Source organism: Hypanus sabinus, chromosome 17 (genome assembly GCF_030144855.1).
Source record: "Hypanus sabinus isolate sHypSab1 chromosome 17, sHypSab1.hap1, whole genome shotgun sequence".
Lineage (NCBI taxonomy): Eukaryota > Metazoa > Chordata > Chondrichthyes > Myliobatiformes > Dasyatidae > Hypanus > Hypanus sabinus.
Window position 1 is genome coordinate 4,039,752 of NC_082722.1, and position 24,099 is coordinate 4,063,850.

The 24,099-nt window shown below is 45.7% G+C and overlaps 1 protein-coding gene across 4 annotated transcripts in view; it reads right to left on the bottom strand.

Annotated features, from left to right (window-relative positions):
- The window catches only part of hydin (HYDIN axonemal central pair apparatus protein), a 1,146,554-nt gene that overhangs the window by 690,881 nt on the left and 431,574 nt on the right, over positions 1 to 24,099 (bottom strand). For 3 of the 4 annotated variants that reach the window (XM_059992477.1, XM_059992476.1, XM_059992474.1), the window contains exons 16-17: positions 13,940 to 14,075; positions 1,141 to 1,305 (exon numbers count right to left, since the gene is read on the bottom strand). In XM_059992477.1, the coding sequence (XP_059848460.1) occupies positions 1,141 to 1,305; positions 13,940 to 14,075 (301 nt within the window). Of the gene's footprint in view, positions 1 to 1,140; positions 1,306 to 3,765; positions 3,857 to 13,939; positions 14,076 to 24,099 lie in introns of those variants that run through there. The other variant, XM_059992478.1, reaches the window with a different exon arrangement.

The following is a 24,099-nucleotide window of genomic DNA, read 5'->3' on the forward strand; positions in this document are numbered from 1 at the left end:
AATTCCCCAGCATACAGTATTATTAAAAGCCTTTCTTTAACAACATTAGCTATCCTCCAATCTTTTGGCTCCTTACTCATGGCTAAGGATGTTTTAAATATCTTTGCCAGGGCACCTGTAATTTCTGCACTAGCCTTCCACAAGATCCAAGGGGACATCTTGTTAGGCCTTAAGGACTTATGCACCCCAATTTTCCTTAAGATAGTAACACCTCCTCTTCCATAATTTGGGTACAGTCAATGATTACACTACTGCTCTGCCCAAGTTCTATCAAATCTGTGTCTCTCTCCTGAGTAAACACGGATGCAAAAAAAAATCTATTTAAGATCTCCCCCATCTCCTTTGGCTCTATGCATAAATTATCACACCGATTTTCAAATATACTAATATTGACCCTTGCTAAGATGTGTGCTAAGGGATTCAATCGAACTTGTCTCTCTTCAGCAATGTCAGCCGAGAATATCACTTTATCACTTCCACCAAATGTAATGTTCTCCATGGATGAATACTCACCAGCTAGACTCCACACAAAAATACTTAATCAAATCTCCTTACATGTCCACAACACACATAAAATGCGGGAGGAACTCAGCAGGTCAGGCAAGGAGGGAAATGGACAGTTGACATTCCAGATCAAAACTGGAGAGAAAGGGGGGGGGGGGCAGAAGCCAGAACAAAAGAGTGAGGGAGGAGTAGGAACACAAACTGTTTTTCTTACATGTGTAACTACTCTCTCAGTAGGAGAGTGGAGAGAAAACAGTGACAGAAATTTATGGCAATGGAAGGTATCACTTAATAATACCACTGTACGACAAGATTCAGTTTTAAAGCTGAGAGTAACATTGTAGTTTCTCCTGCGCTGTGACTCAGACCTACATTGCTCTATGTTCTGCCATCTTAGTTCTGGAGAAGAACTAAAATACAGCACTGTTACATGAAACAATTCTTGGAAATATATCCATACATCCATATACATATATCACTGATGTGGTACTTCAAAATTCCACTGCAGATGATCTTCTTGAAACACAAGTCTGTAGTTATTGGATAACAAGCAGCCACTCAACCACAGACCGTACTCTCATTCAAAATCTACCCATTTAAGAGAACATTATTTTGTTACCAGGAAAAATTACTCACAAGGGGAGGGTAACTTTGGCCAAATATGGCAATAGACAGTTCTGCACTTTGTTCTCCAAGGCTCTGTAGTTCCACTAATAAAGGAACCTCAACAGTGTGACAGGATTCAATAATTCCATAAGGCTTGGGACTGGAATAAACCACAGCTTGCTGGTCATCCAACTCCTGTGGAAAAACAAAAGTAATAAAGATCAAATCGACTGAATGCATTTTAATGACAGTACCACACATAGTATTACTGAAGTGCAATGTTTCTAACCACATGCAATAAAAATACACGACAACGCAAAGTCACACACACAAAATGCAGGAGGAACTCAGTAGGTCATGCAACCTCCAAGGAAATTAACAAACAGTCAGAGATTTGACCCTTCTCCAGGACTGGATAGGAAAGAAGAAAATGCCAGAATAAAAACCTGGAGAGAGGGAAAGGAAAGGAGGATCACTGGAAGGTGATAGGTGAAGCCAGGAAAGGCAAAGGGCTGGAGAGAATGGAATCTAATAGGAGAAGTGAGTCAACCATAGGAGAAATGGAAGGAGGAGAGGCACCAGGGGCAGCTAATCAGAAGAGCGAGAAGAGGCAAGAGGTTAGAGTGGGAGAATTGAAGAGTAGAGGGAGAGGGAAAATGAATATTTTACCAGAAGAAGAAAACGATATTCATGCCATTAGAATGATGGATACCCAGATGGAAAATAGATTTCTCCTCCAATATGAGGGTGACCTCATTGTGACACAAGAGGAGGCCATGGACCGATATGTTGGAATTGGAATGCAAAGTAACATTCTGAGATAAAACCCAGCTATTTTTTGTGAATACTTAGCAAAGAGTGGGGGATATGGGGGATTTTAACCAGACCAGTTGAAAAAATCTCTAAACAGTTATTACCAACATATCATTTGTGGAACCAGAGGAGCCAACACACTGGACCATTGTTATACGACCATCAAAAGCATTCACTGTGCCATCCCACATCCATATTTTGGGAAGTCTGATCACCTGGCTGTACTTCTACTCTCCGAGTGCAGACAGAGACTGAAGTCCACAACGCTAGTGGTGTGGACCAAGAAGGTATGGACAATGGAGGCATTTACAAGATTGTTCTGAGTCAGTGGACTGGACTGCATTCAGGGATTCATCTTTGAATCGGAATGAGTTGTTACTGAATTCATTAAAGCCTGTGAGGATGAGTGTGTGCCTATGACAACGTGCCTCACATACCCGAATCTAAAGTGCATAGCCTGCTGAGGGAGATCTGTGACATTCAAGTCTGGTGATACCAAGAAGGCCTGGTACAACTTAGAGAGGACTATCTTGAGAGCAAAGGAACAATTCCAAATGAGGTTAGAGTAAAAATCGGATACACGTCAGCTCGGGCAGGGTTTGCAGGCCATTACTTCCTACAAAGTGAAACCTAACATCACGAATGGTAATGATGAGCTCAATGTCTTTTATGCACTTTTTGAAAGGGAGAATAAAACTATAGCTATGAGAATACTTGCAGCACCCTGTGATCTCTGTCTCGGATGTCGATGTTGGATTCTCTTTCATGAGGGTAAATCCTCACAAGGCGATAAACCCCGATGCAGTATCTGGTAGGGGTCTGAAAACTTGTGCCAACCAACTGGCAGGTATGTTCAAAGACATTTTCAATATCTCATTGTTACTGTCATGTTGGCACCTGATTCTAAAGGGAAACAATCATATCAGTGCCCAAAGAGAGCAGGGTGAGCTGCTTTAACGACTATCATCCAGTAGCACTCACGTCTATGGTGATGAAGTGTTCTGTGACGTTACTAATGCTAGAATCAACTCCTGTCTCAGCAAGGACCTGGGCCTATTGTAATTTGCCTATTGCCACAATAGGTCTACAGTGGATGTGATCTCATTGGCTCTTCATGTGGCCTTGGGTCACCTGGACAATACTAGTACTTATGTCAGGCTGCTGTTTATCAACTACAGCTAGCATTTAACACAATCATTCCTACAGTTCTGATCACAAAGCTTCAAAACCTGGGCCTTTCTCCCTCTCTTTGCAATTGGATTCTCCACACCGGAAGACAACAATCTGTGTGGATTGGAAATATTGTAACATCACCACCTCACCGACAATCAATTTTCTCTAATCCCATGACGGTGTGGCTAGACACAGTTGAAATGATATCTATAAATTAGCTGATGACAGAACTATTGTTGGCAGAATTTCTGATGGTGACAAGAAGGCATACAGGAGTGAATATATCAGCTAGTACCATGGAAAGCATTCTAACTGGCTGCATCACCATCTGGTAAAGGGGCGTTACTGCACAGGATTGAAAGAAGGTGCAACAAGTTATGAACTCAGTCAGCGCCATCATGGGCACTATTCTCAGTAGTATCCAGGGCATCTTCAAGAACAATGCCTCAAAAAGGCAGCATCCATCATTAAAGACATGCCCTCCCCTCAATGTTATGATCAGGGAGGAGGATTGGGAGCATGAATACACACACTCAAAGATTTCCGAATGGACATTCACCCTATGAACACTACCTCACTACATTTTTTTGTACTAGTTATTAAATTTAATTATTTTCTATACATGCTACTGAAAAGATCTGAATACTATAGAGTGCAGAGGAGACTTACAAGGATGTTGCCTGGAGTGGACAGCATGCCTTATGAACGTGGCCTTTTCTCTTCGGAGCAAAGGAGATTGAGAGTTGACCTTATAGAGGTGTATAAGATGATAAGAGGCATTAATCACGTGAATAGCCAGAGGCTTTTCCCAGGGCTGAAATGGCTAACACCTGGGAGAATCGTTTTAAGGTACAAGCGTGATGTCAGGGGTAAGCTTCTCACACAGTGGGTGGCGGGTGTGTGGAATGCCCGCCACCCACTGGTCGAAGAAATGGATACAACAGGGTCTTTTAAGAGACTCTTAGATAGGTACATGGAGCTTAGAAAAATAGAGGGCTGTGCAGTGGGGAAATTCTAGGAAGTTTCTAGATTGGTCTACATGGTTGGCACAATGTAATGTGCTGTGGATTTCTATGGTCTATGTGCATATACTTCCTGTAATTCAGTTCTTATTATTCTGTATTGCAATGTACCACTGCCACATAACAACAAATTTCAGGACACATGCCAGTGATATTAAACCTGATTCTGACTCTGAGGGACAAAAGCCATTGCTGGGGAATTACTTTCTTTCATATACTTAACATCCCTCCATATATTGACACAGTGTATGTGTCAAGTCAGAGTTCTTGTTCCCCACTTGAAAGGGACTGAATACGCCTACCCGAAGGTTTTAACCGGATTCCACTCAATGACCAAACAACTTCCCTTCTTTTTTTTCCCTTTTATTTTTCGCAAGTGCAGCAGTTGAATAGTTCTTAGTTATTAGTCAGTAGTCATAAATAATCAGTCATAAGTCAGTCATTAGTCTTGTCAAGGTTAGTCATAAGTCATTAGGCATTAGGTGAAAAACTGGCTGCCTCTCGGACTTCATAGACGATTTCGGACTTGCACCATTTCTCTATTGGACCATTATGGCCTCTGGCCGTTATGGTTCCAAACTGGGCGAACTCTCTCAAAGGTTTGCAAGCTCTTCTTAAGCCTTGCATCGTTTTCAAGAAGTGCCTGCGCGCGATGATCCCAGTGGCGGAGTTAACCCAAACGCAGTGACAGCAATGCTCTTTTCCATGAAGCAGTCTCAACAATTATTTAAAGTTCAGCATCTTACCACGGATTGTGACGCAGCTCTCGGACTGCCGCTGTAACGCTGCAGGGTCCGCCCAAATGTTCTGGGCAGAAGCAGCCCTCAGGCAGTAGGTTCCGTCCGGTCTGCCAGTGAATTCTTGCTCTTCCTTTTAAATATTATTTTCTTTTGCCTCCAGGGCCCAATACCTTCCAGAAACTCAAGTTTGACTTGACAGTATGTTCTTGAAAAAAGAATTCTCATAGCAGTCATACTGCAAAGAAACAAGCAATCAGGTTCTTGCCAACCAACGTACAAGCCCATATGTGAGTCTCTGCCTTTACCACCTTCTCAGGCCATGTGATCCAGAATCAAACTCTCTCCATGTGTGAAAAAGTTCCCTTTCGATCTCCTCTAAACTCAGTTTCACATTATATGCATGTCCTCCTGTTTTAGACCATGAGAATGAATATTCTTATTCTTTACACTATTAATCCTTATCTTAATTCCATACTCATTTATCAGAGCTTCTGCCAGCCCCCACTGCTGACAAAAAGCATCCTTTTACACCTGTCAAAATTAAATTCCATCTGCCATTACCCTACCTGACTTTCTAGCCAACCAAGATCATGCTGTAACCTAAGACAATCTCCTACCTCTCTGCAACTCCACAAATTTTTGTGTCTTCTGCAGACTTAAAAACCATACTTCTTACATTCACATCCAAGTTGTTAATGTATATCACAAGCAGTCCTTCACCAACCCTTCTGGTATACTAGTAGATGAGAAAAGCAACTTTCAATCACTCTCTGCTGCCTTCTAATGTTGACGCAAGTTTTGCATTCAACTTACCAATTTGCATTTTGGAACAGACTTCCATGTAAGACCTTGTCAAAAGCCTTATTGGAGCCTTTGTCATTCACAGAATGTGATGTCATTGGCAATATTGATATGTACTGTCTATTGGCAACTGCCCTTGAACTTATTTAGGAGTTAGCCACAATGGTGGTTCCAGTCACATAACAGGGACAGATGGCATATTTTTCCCCTAAAGAGCATCATTAACCCAGATGAGTTTTCACAATAATATGGTAGTTTCATAGTTTTGCAATAGTAAGACAGGTTCTATGTTCATTCAAGATTTTGATTTTATTATTCAAATGAAACTTCCTGGTGGTCATGGTGAGTTGAAACTTGTGTTAGACCATAAGACACAGGAGCAGAAATTAGTCCATTTGGCCCAACGAGTCTGCTCCACCATTCAATAATGGGTGATTTTTTTTCTCCTCTTCAACCCCAGTCCCCAGCCTTCTCCCCTTAACTTTTGATGCCATGTCCAATCAAGAACTGATTAACCTCTGTCTTAGATAGACCCAATGACCTGGCCTCCAAAGCTGCACATGGCAACAAATTCCACAAATTCACCACCCTTTGGCTAAAGAAATTTCTCCACATCTCTGTTTTGAATAGACACCCCTCTATACTGAGGCTGTGCCCTCTTGTCCTAGACTCTCCCACCATGGGAAACATCCTTTCCACATCTACTCTGTCCAGGCCTTTCAACATTCGAAAGGTTTCAATGAGATCCCACCTCATCCTTCTGAATTCCAGTGAGTATAGACCCAGAGCCACCAGATGTTCCTCGTATGATAACCCTTTCATTCCTGGAATCATCTTTGTGACCTCCTCTGGAACCTCTCCAATGCCAGAACCTCTTTTCTAAGATGAGAAACCCACAGCTGTTCACAATACTCAAGGTGAGGCCTCACCAGTACCTTATAAAGCCTCAGCATCACATCGTTGCTCTTGTATTCTAGACCTCTTGAAATGAATGCTAACAGGGCATTTGCCTTCCTCACCACCGACTCTACCTGCAAGTTAACCTTATGGTGTTTTGCACAAGGACTCCCAAGTCCCTTTGCATCTCAGATTTTTGGATTTTCTCCCCATTTAGAAAATAGTCTGTGCATTTATTTCTACTATCAAAGTGTATTACCATGCATTTTCCAACATTATATTTCATTAAAAACACAAATACGAGAAAATCTGCGCATGCTAGAAATTCAAGCAACACATGCAAAATGCTGGTGGAGCACAGCAGGCCAGGCAGCATCTATAGGAAGAAGTACAGTCGGCGTTTTGGGCCGAGACCCTTCGTCAGGACTAACTGAAAGAAAAGATAGTAAAAGATTTGAAAGCGTGAGGGGGAGGGGAAGATCCAAAATGATAGGAGAAGACAGGAGGGGGAAGAAGCTAAGAGCTAGAAAGTTGATTGGCAATCCTTTCTGGCTCTCCAAATTTCATTCTTAAGCTCCTTCCTGCTGGGCTTATAATCTTCTAGATTTCTATCATTACCTAGTTTTTTGAACCTTTCGTAAGCTCTTATTTTCTTCTTGACTAGATTTACAACAGACGTTATACACCACAGTTCCTGTACCCTACCATCCTTTCCTTGTCTCATTGGAACATACCTATGCAGAACCCCATGTTAGTAACTTTCCTGTAATACCACAGGCTCTTAACTTGGTAAGCAGCCTCATGTGCTCTGAATCAATGGTCCAGAACTCTGGCTCTCTTCAGTAACCACGACGTTACTATATCCATTGATAACAAAGAGCTTTGCACTGAGGGAGGTGGACAAATAATAAGGCTACCTCACTTCATGGTCTGTTACCCATGAATCCAATTTCCCTCGGGATCAATAAAGTATGTCTGTCTGTTAAGACGTTGTAAGTCAACTAAACAGCTTATAAACAGAGTAATTGCTAATTACATTGCTTGTATTGATTCCTGAGTTTTCATTCATCAATCAAACTACTTGCCCACAAAGTTCCTTAAAGGTTCTATTAGATTAGAATGAATGATTCCACTCCACATGTCCGGGAATCATCTTTAACTCAGTTGATAATGATAAGGCAATGTCTGGTGTTTTACTATCACTAATTTTCTTCTGGGCTGACTGCCACCTTAAGGCAAAGAACATTTTTTAATCTATGAAGAGACATACTGTTTTAGCAACACCATTTAAGTAGCAAAGCAATCAGTGAGAGTTAACTTGTGCTTGTTGGAAATGTGTCCCTGCTACTTCAGCCTTGAATGCTGTAATATTGGAATTCTCGAAGCAATTGCATCATTCCTGCACCAAACAAAATCATATCAGGGTAATCAGCATACTGATCAGGAACAGCATCAATTCAAAGAAAAATGTTAAAAGTAAAGGTATTGCATTTGAATTATGAGGGATAGATGACAAAATAGACAAACTAACGGCTCAAATAGAAATTGACAGCAATTACAGAGCCAAAATTTCAAGGTAACCATGGTTTGAAATTAAATATTCCAGGGAACCAGGTATTTAGAAAGAAAAGACAGAAATGAGAAGGGGACATGAAGGATGGAAGAAGTGGTTAGCTACAATAATAATGGATAATACAAGACCAGTGGTGAGGAATGATCTTGACCCAGTAGAACAGAAAAGAGAATGTATATAGATAGAGATAAACACAAGATCATCAACAGTGGTTAGAATGGCTTACAGCAACATAAATGTAGATGCTATTGATTAAGAAATAAATACAGCTTACCAGATGTAATAATCAAGAAGATCTATAATTTTTACATAGTTTGGGCAAATCACACTGACAATAGGAGTTTGGAATCTGAAATCTACCTTGCCTTTGGGGCAGATCCTGGAACAATACTTTATCAAATAAGCTAGGAAAAATTATTTTAGATTTTATCTTGCTCAAGGAAACTGTCGTCACTTACTCAAAAAAAGTAACAAGATATAAATTATACTCTGTCCTTTCCACACCTACACTGCCCACTGTAAACACAGGCCATTCATGCAGAAGAAAGCATCCACGTGTACCAAGACTGAATATGACTATTAAAGTAAACCTGCTTGAATGGACAAAAATCAAAAATACCATAGATGTTGGTACTGAAAATAAAAGAAAATGCTAGAAATACTCAATACATTCAGATTCAGATTCAGTTTATTGTCATTTAGAAACCACAAAAGCAATGCAGTTAAAAAATGAGACAACGTTCCTCCAGAATGATATCACAAAAGCATATGACAAAACCGACTACACCAGAAAATCCACATAATGTTTGGCAATCCCCAATCAAGAGTCCAGAGAGGCTGCTGCGTATTAATATCGCGCTACCGTCTTAGCACATTCCCCAGAAAGGAGCTCCAAATCCACCAGACAAACAAGATCAACATTTAAAGCTACAAGACCTGCACAAAACCACATAGTTACAAAATATAGTTACAACAGTGAGAACAATAGCATAATTGATTAAAAAAAAACAGACCATGGGCACAGTAAAAATAGTCCAAAGATGTTAAAGGACTGTAAGTTCAAAAGAACATCAGGCTGCATCTGTGGGGAAAAAAAAGTTAACATTTTGGATGAAAAACCTTTTGTCAGAATTGTTCCGATGAGTTGTCTTTCGACCTGAAACATTAACTCTACTTCTCTCCCCAGAGATGTGGCCTCAACTTCAGTGCCTTTGCTGTATATTTTCTGCTTCAGCAGGCCTGAAGTCATGCACCGTGATGCTAGGAACCTGCCTCATGTATGCCTTTTGTTTATAAAACACTGACTCCAGAACAGAGGGTTATCTTAGACCCTTAGTCTCTGGGCAATCATTTATAGAACCAATATTTGTTTACTGCTCACGGAACTACTTGTCTTTAGTTGTTGTTCTGTCACATGCAAATTTCATGTTAGTCTCCTTCAACTAAACAGAATGAGGGAAAACATATTTGCTGGGTTAATCTAATTCAGAACCACTGGGCAGTCATCACAGAGGAAGAAAATGCCATACACTAACTAATGATCCAATGTTTATCAGCACATTGCACACATGAATATCCAGGCATTTGACTACCACCTGGACTAATCACAATCATCACTTTATGGCCTTGTCCATGTTGGCTGCTTTTATGCTACAGGCAGTCTCCAGCATAAGAAAGGGTTCTTTTTAAGACTATCAGACAAAGGAGTACTTCCTGAGAATTGTTCGTAATCTGAGCTATTTGCAAGGCATTAGTGAGAAAGAATCACAGAATCAACTGTGACACCAAAGCAGGCAGGGGAGAGAAGAGCGACTGCCAGAGTGAGCAGGGGAGTGAAGAGCGGCTGCCAGAGTGAGCAGGGGAGAGAAGAGCGGTGCCAGAGTGAGCAGGGGAGTGAAGAGCGGCTCCCAGAGTGAGCAGGGGAGTGAAGAGCGACTGTCAGAGTGAGCAGGGGAGAGAAGAGCGACTGCCAGAGTGAGCAGGGGAGAGAAGAGCGGTGCCAGAGTGAGCAGGGGAGAGAAGAGCGGCTGCCAGAGTGAGCAGGGGAGAGAAGAGCGACTGCCAGAGTGAGCAGGGGAGAGAAGAGCGGCTGCCAGAGTGAGCAGGGGAGTGAAGAGCGACTGCCAGAGTGAGCAGGGGAGTGAAGAGCGACTGCCAGAGTGAGCAGGGGAGAGAAGAGCGACTGCCAGAGTGAGCAGGGGAGTGAACAGCGGCTCCCAGAGTGAGCAGGGGAGTGAAGAGCGACTGTCAGAGTGAGCAGGGGAGTGAAGAGCGGCTGCCAGAGTGAGCAGGGGAGTGAAGAGCGACTGCCAGAGTGAGCAGGGGAGAGAACAGCGACTGCCAGAGTGAGCAGGGGAGTGAAGAGCGGCTGCCAGAGTGAGCAGGGGAGAGAAGAGCGACTGCCAGAGTGAGCAGGGGAGAGAAGAGCGGCTGCCAGAGTGAGCAGGGGAGAGAAGAGCGACTGCCAGAGTGAGCAGGGGGGAGAAGAGGGGCTGTCAGAGTGAGCAGGGGAGAGAAGAGCGGCTGTCAGAGTGAGCAGAGGAGAGAAGAGCGACTGCCAGAGTGAGCAGGGGAGTGAAGAGCGACTGCCAGAGTGAGCAGGGGAGTGAAGAGCGACTGCCAGAGTGAGCAGGGGAGTGAAGAGCGACTGCCAGAGTGAGCAGGGGAGTGAAGAGCGACTGCCAGAGTGAGCAGGGGAGTGAAGAGCGACTGCCAGAGTGAGCAGGGGAGAGAAGAGCGACTGCCAGAGTGAGCAGGGGAGTGAACAGCGGCTCCCAGAGTGAGCAGGGGAGTGAAGAGCGACTGTCAGAGTGAGCAGGGGAGTGAAGAGCGGCTGCCAGAGTGAGCAGGGGAGTGAAGAGCGACTGCCAGAGTGAGCAGGGGAGAGAACAGCGACTGCCAGAGTGAGCAGGGGAGTGAAGAGCGACTGTCAGAGTGAGCAGAGGAGTGAAGAGCGGCTGCCAGAGTGAGCAGGGGAGAGAAGAGCGACTGCCAGAGTGAGCAGGGGAGTGAAGAGCGGCTGTCAGAGTGAGCAGGGGATTGAAGAGCGACTGCCAGAGTGAGCAGAGGAGTGAAGAGCGGCTGCCAGAGTGAGCAGGGGATTGAAGAGCGACTGCCAGAGTGAGCAGGGGATCGAAGAGCGCCTGTAGAGTGAGCAGGGGAATGAAGAGCGACTGTCAGAGTGAGCAGGGGAGAGAAGAGCGGCTGCCAGAGTGAGCAGGGAAGTGAAGAGCGGCTGCCAGAGTGAGCAGGGGAGAGAAGAGCGACTGCCAGAATGAGCAGGGGAGTGAAGAGCGGCTGCCAGAGTGAGCAGGGGAGTGAAGAGCGGCTGTCAGAGTGAGCAGGGGAGTGAAGAGCGGCTGCCAGAGTGAGCAGGGGAGTGAAGAGCGACTGTAGAGTGAGCAGGGGAGTGAAGAGCGACTGTAGAGTGAGCAGAGGAGTGAAGAGTGGTTGCCAGAGTGAGCAGGGGAGTGAAGAGCTTCTGCCAGTTTGAGCAGGGGATCGAAGAGCGGCTTCCAGAGTAAACAGCAGAGTGAAGAGCAGCTGCCAGAGTGAGCAGGGGAGTGAAGAGGGGCTGTCAGAGTGAGCAGAGGAGAGAAGAGCGACTGCCAGAGTGAGCAGGGGAGTGAAGAGCGACTGCCAGAGTGAGCAGGGGAGTGAAGAGCGACTGCCAGAGTGAGCAGGGGAGAGAAGAGCGACTGCCAGAGTGAGCAGGGGAGTGAACAGCGGCTCCCAGAGTGAGCAGGGGAGTGAAGAGCGACTGTCAGAGTGAGCAGGGGAGAGAAGAGCGACTGCCAGAGTGAGCAGGGGAGTGAACAGCGGCTCCCAGAGTGAGCAGGGGAGAGAAGAGCGACTGCCAGAGTGAGCAGGGGAGAGAAGAGCGGCTGCCAGAGTGAGCAGGGGAGTGAAGAGCGGCTGCCAGAGTGAGCAGGGGAGAGAAGAGCGACTGCCAGAATGAGCAGGGGAGTGAAGAGCGGCTGCCAGAGTGAGCAGGGGAGTGAAGAGCGGCTGTCAGAGTGAGCAGGGGAGTGAAGAGCGACTGCCAGAGTGAGCAGGGGAGTGAAGAGCGACTGTAGAGTGAGCAGGGGAGAGAAGAGCGGCTGCCAGAGTGAGCAGGGGAGAGAAGAGCGGCTGTCAGAGTGAGCAGGGGAGTGAAGAGCGACTGTCAGAGTGAGCAGAGGAGTGAAGAGGGGCTGTCAGAGTGAGCAGAGGAGAGAAGAGCGACTGCCAGAGTGAGCAGGGGAGTGAAGAGCGACTGCCAGAGTGAGCAGGGGAGTGAAGAGCGACTGCCAGAGTGAGCAGGGGATTGAAGAGCGACTGCCAGAGTGAGCAGGGGAGTGAAGAGCGACTGCCAGAGTGAGCAGGGGAGTGAAGAGCGACTGCCAGAGTGAGCAGGGGAGAGAAGAGCGACTGCCAGAGTGAGCAGGGGAGTGAAGAGCGGCTCCCAGAGTGAGCAGGGGAGTGAAGAGCGACTGTCAGAGTGAGCAGGGGAGTGAAGAGCGGCTGCCAGAGTGAGCAGGGGAGTGAAGAGCGACTGCCAGAGTGAGCAGGGGAGAGAACAGCGACTGCCAGAGTGAGCAGGGGAGTGAAGAGCGGCTGCCAGAGTGAGCAGGGGAGAGAAGAGCGACTGCCAGAGTGAGCAGGGGATCGAAGAGCGCCTGTAGAGTGAGCAGGGGAATGAAGAGCGACTGTCAGAGTGAGCAGGGGAGAGAAGAGCGGCTGTCAGAGTGAGCAGGGGATTGAAGAGCGACTGCCAGAGTGAGCAGAGGAGTGAAGAGCGGCTGCCAGAGTGAGCAGGGGAGTGAAGAGCGACTGCCAGAGTGAGCAGGGGAGTGAACAGCGGCTCCCAGAGTGAGCAGGGGAGTGAAGAGCGACTGTCAGAGTGAGCAGGGGAGAGAAGAGCGGCTGCCAGAGTGAGCAGGGAAGTGAAGAGCGACTGTCAGAGTGAGCAGGGGAGAGAAGAGCGGCTGCCAGAGTGAGCAGGGGAGTGAAGAGCGGCTGCCAGAGTGAGCAGGGGAGAGAAGAGCGACTGCCAGAATGAGCAGGGGAGTGAAGAGCGGCTGCCAGAGTGAGCAGGGGAGTGAAGAGCGGCTGTCAGAGTGAGCAGGGGAGTGAAGAGCGGCTGCCAGAGTGAGCAGGGGAGTGAAGAGCGACTGTAGAGTGAGCAGGGGAGTGAAGAGCGACTGTAGAGTGAGCAGAGGAGTGAAGAGTGGTTGCCAGAGTGAGCAGGGGAGTGAAGAGCTTCTGCCAGTTTGAGCAGGGGATCGAAGAGCGGCTTCCAGAGTAAACAGCAGAGTGAAGAGCAGCTGCCAGAGTGAGCAGGGGAGTGAAGAGCTTCTGCTAGAGGGAGCAGAGCAGTGAAGAGCAGCTGCCAGCTATGACACCAGAGTGTGTAGGGGAGTAAAGAGCTTCTGCCAGAGTGAGCAGGGGATCGAAGAGCGGCTTCCAGAGTGAACCGCGGCTGCCAGAGTGAGCAGGGGAGTGAAGAGCAGCTGCCAGCCTGCCCTCATTGATACATGAGTGAGTCTGCTCACCGTTCTCCATTTCGGCTTGGCTCCACCAGCCCCAACAATTGTCGGCTCAAGGGAGGAGGAGTGGGTAGGAACGGAAGGCACACGGAAAAGACCTATTCAGGTGGAGTCAAGGATACCAAATCGACAGCCCCGCAAATGTCAGAGAAAGCACACCCATGCAAGCTGTCTTCTCAAAACTCTAGTTCATTCATACGAACTGGTTGTTCATATGTCAGGAGCCCGGAGAGGACCTGTACTCTATTATGCAATAAAACTAATAAAATTCATGAAACTAACCTGTGGAACTACACCATAACAAGCTGGAAGGTCCTGGGTATTATGTAGTTTTATCAAGCATTTGTAAGGATACTTGAGAAAGCAACGTCCAAGGTCAATATGTGAATTAATCACCTCCACAATAGGAACGACACATCTGGAAGACAAAATTTGGCAAAAACTGATAAGTAGTCAGACAAACATCATTGACACCTCTAAACAATAATGGGCCTAGAAATTTCCTAAGTTCTTTAAAAATAATATTCCTGTGCAGAACAAAACTGAAGCATTTTCAATGTCTTAAAGCCAATCAGGTCTGACTCCCAACTTTTCAGCAAGATATCAGTTTGATCTTGGAACATACAGAATTAAAAAGTATTTACCCCCTTGGAAGTTTTCATGTTTTATTGCTTTACAACATTGAATTACAATACATTTAATTGGGCTTTCTTGACACTGATCAACAGAAAGACTTTTGTGTCGAAGTGAAAGCAATTTTCTTCAAATTGGTCTAAATTTATCACAATTATTAAACACAAAATAGTTGATTGTTTGGTTGCTCATGCCCTTCAAGTACTTAGTAGATGTACCTTTTGCAGCAACTATAGCCTTGCCTCAATGTGGATAGGTTTCTATCAGCTTTCCACATCTGACACTACTTTTTTCCCCCATTCGTCTTTACCAAACAGCTGATGTTGTCAGATTTCATGGAGATCGTGAGTGAACAGCCCTTTTCAAGTCTAGCCACAAATTCTCAGTTGGATTGAAGTCTGGACTCCTCTATCAGGTTTTCCTCCAGGATTTCCCTGTATTTTGCTACATCCATTTTACCCTCTGCCTTCACAAGCCTTCCAGGGGCTGCTGCAGTGAAGAATCCCTGCAGAATGATGCTTCACGGTAGGGATGGTGTGTTTTTGATGATGTGTGGTGTCTAGCTTACATCAAAAAAAGCATTTAGTCTAATGGACAAAAAGCTCAGCTTTGGTTTCACCAGACCATAGAACATTCTTCCAGCGCACCTCAGAGTCTCCCATATGCTTTCTGGCAAACTCTAGCCGAGATTTTAAGTGAGGTTTTTTTCAACATTGGCTTTCTCTTTGCTACTCTCCCATAAAGCTGTGACTGCTGGAACAACCCAGACAATGGTTGCTGTATACACAGTCTCTCTCATCTCAGCCAATGAAGCTTGTAACTCCTCTGGAGTAGGCACATGTCTCTTGGTGGCCGCACTCACTAGCCCCTTCTTGCAAAGTCACTCAGTTTTTGAGGATGGACTGCTCTAGGCAGTTCTACAGCTGTGTCATAGTCTTTCCATTTCATGATGATTCATGTAACTGTACTCCAAGGGATATTTGGTGACTTGGAAACTTTTCTGTATCGATCTCCTGACTTGTTCTTTTCAATAACCTTTTCGTAGAGTTGCTTGGAGTGTTCTTTTGCTTCCTGGTGTAGTTTTTGCCAGGATACTGGCTCATCAGTAGTCAGACCTTCCAGATACTGGTGTGTTTTTCCTATTGAAATACTTTGACGGCACATAGGTGATCTCCATTTATCTTATTACGTGAGTTTGAAAAACAATTGGCTGCACCAGTGATGATTTGGTGTGTCATGTTGAAGGGGGTGATTATTTATGAAACTAATTATTTTATACAAACATAGAAAACCTGCAGCACAATACAGGCCATTCAGCACACAATACTGTGCTAAACATGAATTAACTTCAGAAAGTACCTAGGGCTACCCATCGCCCTTTATTTTTCTAAGCTCCAGGTATCTATCCAGGAGCCTCTTAAAAGACCTTATTGTATCCACCTCCACCACAGTTGCTGGCAGCCTATTCCACGCGCACACCACTCTGTGTAAAAAATTTACCCCTGACATCCCCCATGTACCTACTTCCAAGCACCTTAAAACTGTGCCACCTCATGTTAGCCATTTCAGCTTTGGGAAAAAGCCTTTGAATTTACACATGATCAATGCCTCTCATCATCTTATACACCTCTATCAGGTAATCTCCATCGCTCCAAGGAGAAAAGGCCAAGTTCACTCAACCTATTCTCACAAGGCATGCTTCCCAATCCAGGAAACACTCCAGTCCCGGTAAATCACCTCTGCACCTTTTCTATAGTTTCCACACCTTTCCCATAGTGAGGTGACCAGAACTGAGCACAGTACTCCAAGTGGGGTTTGACTAGTGTCCTATACAGCTGTTACATTACCTCTCAGCTCTTGAACTCAAACCCACAGTTGATGAAGTCCAATGCCTTCTTAAACACACAGTCAACCTGCACAGCTGCTTTGAGTGTCCTATGGACTCAGACCCCAAGATCCCTCTGATCTTCCACACTGCCAAAAGTATTACCATTAATATTATATTTTGCCATCATATTTGACTTACCAATATGAACCACTTATCTGGGTTGAACTACATCTGCCACTTTACATCCTGCTGTAACCTCTTGACAGTCCTCCACACTATCCACAACACCCCCAACCTTTGTGGCATCAGCAAATTTATTAACCCATCCCTCTACTTCCTCATCCAGGTCATTTATAAAAGTCACGAAGAGAAGGGGTCCCAGAACAGATCCCTGAGGCACACCACTAGTCACTAACCTCCATGGAGTTTATGACACATCTACAACCATTATTTGCCTTCTGTGGGCAAACCAATTCTGGATCCACAAAGCAAGGTCCCCTTGGATCCCATGCCTCCTTACTTTCTCAATAAGCCTTGCATGGGGTACCTTATCAAATGCCCTGCTGAAATCCATATACACTACATCTACTGCTCTACCTTCACCAATTTGTTTAGTCACATCCTCAAAAAACAAAAAATTCAATCAGGCTCTTAAGTCACAACCTAGCTTTGACAAAGCCATTGCTGACTATTCTAATCAAATTATGCCTCTCCAAATGTTCATAAATCCTGCCTTTCAGGACCTTCTCTATCAACTTACCAACCACTGAAGTAAGACTCCCTGGTCTATAATTTCCTGGGCTATCTCTACTCCCTTTCTTGAATAAGGGAACATCATCTGCAACCCTCCGATCTTCTGGAACCTCTCCCGTCCCCATTGATGATGCAAAGATCAGTGCCAGAAGCTCAGCAATCTCCTCCCTCACCTCCCACAGTAGCCTGGGGTGTATCTCATCCAGTCCCGGTGACTTATCCAACTTGATGTTTTCCAAAAGCTCCAGCCCATCCTCTTTCTTAATGTCTATATGCTCAAGCTTTTCAGTCCACTGTAAGTCATCCCTACAATCACCAAGGACCTTTTCCATAGTGAATACTGAAGCCAAGTATTCATTAAATACCGTCACTCTCTCCGCCGGTTCCATACACACTTTTCCACTGTCACACTTAATTGGTCCTATTCTCTTGCATCTTATCCTCTTGCTGTTCACATACTAGCAGAATGGCTTGGAGTTTTCCTTAATCCTGCTTGCCAAGACCTTCTCATGGCCCCTTCTGGCTCTCCTAATTTCATTCTTAAGCTCCTTCCTGCTAGCCTTATATTCTTCCAGATTCGTATCATTACCTAGTTTTTTGTACCTTTCGTAAGCTTTTCTGTTCTCCTTGAATAGATTTTCAACAGCCTTTGTATATCATGGTTCCTGTACCTTACCATCCTTTCCCTGTCTCACTGGAACATACCCATGCAGAACACGCAAATTATCTCCTGAACATTTGCCACATTTCTGCCGTACATTTCCCTGAGAACGTCTGTTCCCAATTTATGCTTCCAACTTCCCACCTGATAGTTTCATATTTCCTATTATTCCAATTAAACACTTTCCTTACTTGTCTGTTCCTATCCCTCTCTAACGCAATGGTAAAGGAGATAGAATTGTGATCACTGTCTCCAAAATGACACCTGACCAGGTTCATTTCCCAATACCAGATCAAGTACAGTCTCTCCTCTTGTAGGCTTATCTACATATTGTGTCAGGAAACCTTCCTGAACACACCTAACAAACTGAACCCCATCTGAACCCCTTACTCTAGGGAGATGCCAATCAATATTGGGGAAATTAAAATCTCCCACCATGACAACCCTGTTAATATTGCATCTTTCTAGAATCTGTCTCCTTATCTGTTCCTCAATGTCCTGTTACTAAATGGGTGTTCTATAAAAAACACCTAGTTAGTGACCCCTTCCTGTTTCTAACCACAGAGACTCAGTAGACAATCCCACCATGACTTCCTCCTTTTCTGTATCTGTGGACACTATCTTTGATCAGCAGTGCCATGACCCCACCTCTTTTGCCTCTCTTCCTGTCCTTTCTGAAATGGCACTCTAAGTAGCCATTCCTGCCCCTGAGCCATCCAAGTCTCTGTAATGGCCACATCATAACTCCAAGTACAGAGCTCTTTGTTCATGACACTCCTTGCATTAAAATAGAGACATCTCAAACCAGCAGTCTGAGCATATCCCTCCTTTTTCACCTGCCTATCCTCCCTCACACTGTCTACAAGCCTTCTCGATTTGTCAGCCAACCGCCCCTTCCTCCATCTCTTCAGTTTGGTTCCCACCCCCTGGCAATTTTAGTTTAAACTCTCCCCAATAGCCTTAGCAAACCTCCCCGCCAGGGATGTGAATACTTTTTTATAGTCACTGTATATATAGTTAAATTAAGTAATGTTAAATAAGAGAAAATGTGGAATAGTGTACATGAGTTCATTATCGATTCTGAAATCTGATGGCAGAGGGGAAGAAGTTGTCCTGGAAATATTGAGCGTGAGTCTTCAGGCTATCGTACCACCTTCTTGATGGCGGCGATGAGAAGGAGGCATGTCCTGGATGTAGGTGTTCTTACCGATGGATGCCACCTTTATAAAGCATTGCTTTTTGTAGATGTCCTCAAGGCAGGACAGGCTTGTACCCAAGATGGAGCTGACTGCGTTTGCAACTTTTTGCAGCATTTTTCCATCCGTTGCGGTGGCCCCTCCATACCAGATGGTGAAGCAACCAGTCAGAGCACTCTGCACAATACATATGTGAAAATCTTCGGTGATGAACCAAGTCTCTCTCAGACGCCTAATGATATATAGCTGCTATCATGGCTTTGTAATTGCATCAATATGTTGTCCTCGGAATAAATCTTCAGAGACTGTGACACCCAGAAACTTGAAACTGCTCACCCTTTGCACTGCTGATCCCTGTGATAACTAGTGTGCAATCTCTTGACTTCCCCTTCCCGAAGACCACAGTCACTAAGTGGCAAATTTTCACGTGAATCATCAAATAGTCAGGTTTAGGACTACTACAGCTGAAATCCACCGTCACAACCATGGGTACTGCAGTAAGCAACATCATTTTAAGTTACTTAAAACATCGGTCAATCCTCGTAATCAGTGGATGCCAGACTAAGGTCCTGAGTGGAATTTGCCTTTAAGAAAATTGAAGAGCATGCTGGAGTACAGGTATGATAAAAATGCAGAAGCCTTAGCACTCCAACTCTCCCCTATCCTGGTGGCGAATAAACTGTCTCTGGAGAATAAAATCGAAGACCTCAGAGCAAGATTGCAGTAACAGAGGAACATAAGGAACTGTTGTGCACTTTGCATCATGGAAGCATGGCCCATCCTGCCATTGCAGCCTGTGGGTTTCACCATTCACTGCAAAGACAGGACATCTGAGTCCTTTAAAGATAGAGGAGGTGGAGTATGCTTTATGATTAACTGATTGTGGTGCAAAGATATGATGGTTCTGTCTCAGTCCTCTCACCCACCTGGAATATCAAGCAGTCAAGTGTCATCCATCGTATTTGCCAAGGGAGTTTTCTATCATTATCCTGGTAGCAGTATACATTCCATCTCTGGCCAACATTGGGCAGGCACTGTAGAAGCTAAGCAGCATGATCAGCAATCAGAAACCAGGCACACTGATGCCTTCCCTAGTAGGGCTGTAGATTTCAACCAGGCCAGCTGGAAGTTGTCTCTGAAAAACTACCACTAATCTGGAACCAGCATCAAGGATGTTAATGATGCCATCCCATACCACACTTTGGACAGTCCAATCACCTGGCTATGCTTCTACTTGGAGCGTTCAGGCAGAGATCAAAGACCGCAGCACCGATGGTGAAGGTCTGGTCAAGGGAGGCAAAGAAGCGCTTTGAGTGAGAAGATCCTAATGCATGCACGGACTGTACAACATTCAGGGATTCATATTTCAATTTGATTGAATACACCACTGCTCCCCCCGTGATCTCTGCTGCCATCTGACTCTTTGATTGTGTGCTCACCCAAATCACTATCACAGCTGATTTCCCCTTCTTCAGCCCTTTATCTCTTTCACCAATTCATCTCCCAGCTCTCTACTTCACCCCTCCACCTCTCCTGGTTTCACCTATCACCTACCACATTGAATTTCTTTCTCCCCTTGCTCTGACTTCTCATCTCGTCTCCAGTCCTGAAGCGTCTTGGCCCAAAATGTTGACTGTACTCTTTTCCATAGATGCTGCCTAGCCTGCTGAGTTCTACCAGCATTGTATGGACGTTGCTTGAATTTCCAGAATCTGCTGATTTTGTCGGGATTGTCACTGACTTCATCAAAACCTGTGTGGACGTGTGTGCTTTTGAGAATATACTGGACACACCATAACTGAAAGCAATCAATGGGCCAGAAGAATTGTGGTCTGCTGAGGGACAGATCTGAGGCATTCAAGACCGGTGATCAGGAACTATACAAAAAGACATGGTAGGACCCACAGAAGGCTATTTTAATAGCAAAAAAACTATCCTGATTGAAGTTAGAGATGGAATCGAATACATCAGCCCTGGCAGGGTTTGCAGGCCATTACTTCCTAACATCATGAACTGATATGATGCTTCACTCCAAGATGAGCTCAATGCCTATGAAAGGGATAGTAAAACTATAACTGTACAAATCCCTGCAGCATCTAGTGACCCTGTGATCACTGTTTTGGAGGCTGATGTCAGAACATCTTTCGAGGGGGTGAACTCTCACAAGATGTCAGGCCCTGATGGTGTACCTGAAAAGGCACTGCAAACCCGTGCCAACCAACTGCTGGAAATGTTCAATCTCTCACTGCTGCAGTCGGATGTTCACACCAGTTTCAACAGTAGTACTCAAGAACAGCAGGGTGAAACACCTCAACATAACTGCCCAGTTGCATTCATGTCTGCAGGAATGAAGTTGGTCCTGGCTAGAATCAGCCCCTGTTTAACTAAGGACTGGGGCCCATTGCAATTTGCCTGTTGCCCCAATTAGCAGATGAAATCTCAGTCTGTTTACTTGGCCTTGGATCATCTGGACAATAGCAAAATCTATGTCAAACCCATTTTTTTAATGATTACAGCTCAGTGTTCAACACCATCATATCCTCAGTTCTAATCACTGTGCTCCAAAAACGGTGCCTCTGCAACTGGATTCTTGACTTCCCCATTGGGAAGCCTGTGCAGATCAGAAATAAAATCCTCTCCCTGCTCACACTGGCATACCTCAAGGATGTGTGCATAGTCCACTGCTTTACCCTTCCAACACCCACCACTGTGCAGCTACACACAGCTCAAATGCCAACTATATGTTTTCCAATGACACAACTATTGTTGGCAGAATTTCAGATGGTGACAAGGAGGCGTATGGAAATAAGACAGACCGGCTGGTTAAGTGGTGTTGAAACAGCAATCTTACACTCAACAACTTAAGCCAAGGAACTGATGGTGGACTTTAGGAAGGGGAGTTGAAAGAGCACACAGGTCATTAGGTTCGGATATGGCCCAAGTGTGAGTGAGAGCCACCGAAGCGGGTCGATAGTTCACAGACTTTAATGTGAACAGTGTTAAAGGGAAAAGAAAACAATAAACAATAGGCCAAATAGGGCCGCTAACTAAAACTCTCAAATGGAAAAACGAAGCCTACACTGCGGCTGAAAAGAACAACTAAAATATAAAACGAATACCGCTAGTCTTCAGAGTCAGTTGACTCAACAGTCCAATTCCTCGGGGAAGGCAAAACGAGGCTGAAAGCAAACAGGCAGCGAAGCATTGCTGTGTTATGTCCAGGTCTTGCACTACGACGACAAGTAAGGAGTTGAACACGATCACAGTGAAATAATAATTTAACACGTGTATATTCACAAGCGCAATTGCTGTATCTACTGTGCTGTCAAATCCGTGGTTGTGACAGGGCCCCCCTCTCTAGGCACAGCCCCTGAGGTGCCGCAGGTCTGTGTCCACTGGAAGTCCCAGATCAGCGACTTGTCCAAGATGTCCTTTGCTGGGATCCAAGTCCGTTCTTCTGGGCCATACCCTTCCCAGTCCACAAGGTACTAGACCTTACCATGTACCCGGCGAGATGCCAGGAGGTGCTGCACTGCATAGACAAGGGAACCATCTACCAGGCGGGGAGGAGGGGGAGGTGGGGTGAGTGAGGTCAAGGGAGAGGTAGTAACTGGCTTGAGCTAGGAAACATGGAATACTGGGTGGATCTTCAGTGATGCTGGTAGACGCAATCTATAGGATACCTTGTTGACAGCCTTTTGCAATACAAACGGTCCCACGTAGAGCGGAGCCAATTTCCAGCTCTCGACTTTCAGGGGAAGATCCCTTGATGCCAACCAGACCTCCTCTCCTGACTTGAATGGCCTTACCTGTTGACGGAGCTGACCAGCCTGTCGGGAATGCTGTTTCTGGGCGCGCAGCTGAGAAGCCCTGGCTCGTCTCTGGGTGCACTTGTAGCGCTGGATCAGCAGCAGGAACTCCTACGTCGATCTCTCGATCAGGGAAGAGTGGGGGCTGGAATCCCTTCTGCCATTCAAAGGGAGACATACTGGTGCAAGATGACTTACTGGAGGTTATTGTGGGCGATCTCTGCCTGAACCAATTGGGAGCTCCAGGACATGGGGTTGGAAGAAGCAAGACAGTGCAGGGTTGCCTCCAACTCCTGGTTCACTCTCTCAGTCTGGCCATTAGATTGGGGGTGGAAGCCAGGTGAAAGGCTGGCCACGGCTCCTACAAGAAAGCAGAAAGCTTTCCAAAAGTGGGAAGTGAACTGTCTTAAGGAAAGCCAAGGAGCCTGAATACATGTTGAACTATGAGTGTGGCAGTCTCACAAGCCAATCGGAGCTTGGGGAGGACAATAAAGTGGGCAGCCTTGGAAAATCGATCCACAATGACCAAAATGGTGGTGTTCTGGGACATAGATGGCCACCAAACCTGAATGTTTATAAAGCTAAGTCTTTTGAATTCCTGGATGTCCAGCCAGACGTGACCCCATTCCAACACTTTGGAATGCACCGCAGCAGGGACAAACAGCCGGTTGGGAGCTCCCCCATCCGGGTCTGGATCTGACTGTTGGGCGGCCCTCACCTCAGATCACTGGAGCAGTGATATACGGGTGAGGAAGAATGGGCTCTGGATCGGCGTTGTCCTCAGATCTGTCGAACTGCCGGGGAGAGAGCATCAGCCTTTGTGCTCTTGCTGCCGGGACAATAAGCGAAGTTGAAATTGAACTGTGTGACAAAGAGAGCTCACCGTGCTTGATGAGAGTTGAGCCTCTGAGCATCCTGAATAAAGGAGAGGTTCTTGTGATCTGTCCAGACCAAGAATGGATACTCTGCCCCCTCCAGCCAGTGTAACCATTCCTCCAGGACCTCCTTAACAGCCAAAAGCTCCCGGTTCCCAACAATCGTAATTCCACTCGGCCGGAGTCAAGCAAAGGAAAGAAAGGCACAAGGGTGCAGCCGGCTATCCGCAGATGAGCACTGAGAGTGGACAGCTCCAATGCCTACATTGGATGCATCCACCTCGACAATGAATGGCTGAGATGGGTCTGGGTGTTGCAGCAGCAGGACAGTGGTGAAAGGTCAATTTAGCTTGGCATCATCCGTCCAGTGAAATCCAGCCGAGGTCTTCTTGGTGTTACGAATTCCCGTAACTGGATCACTTACCAGCAAAGATAGAGAGGTTCGTTGAAGTCTGATGGTACTATTTTAAAAAGTATTTATGGATAAAGGGGCACAAAAATAAGATTAATGCAAACATACAGATAATATACGTCGTCAATACTAAATCTAAGCACGCGTATAATAATAACCAATAAGAAATAGCTCTATCGATGTCTAGGGGTTAATGTATTGTCCGATGGAAAGATAACAGTCACTATCAGTTCGTCCAAGCTGCAGCGTTGTTGAGTTTAAAAGTGATGCGGTTT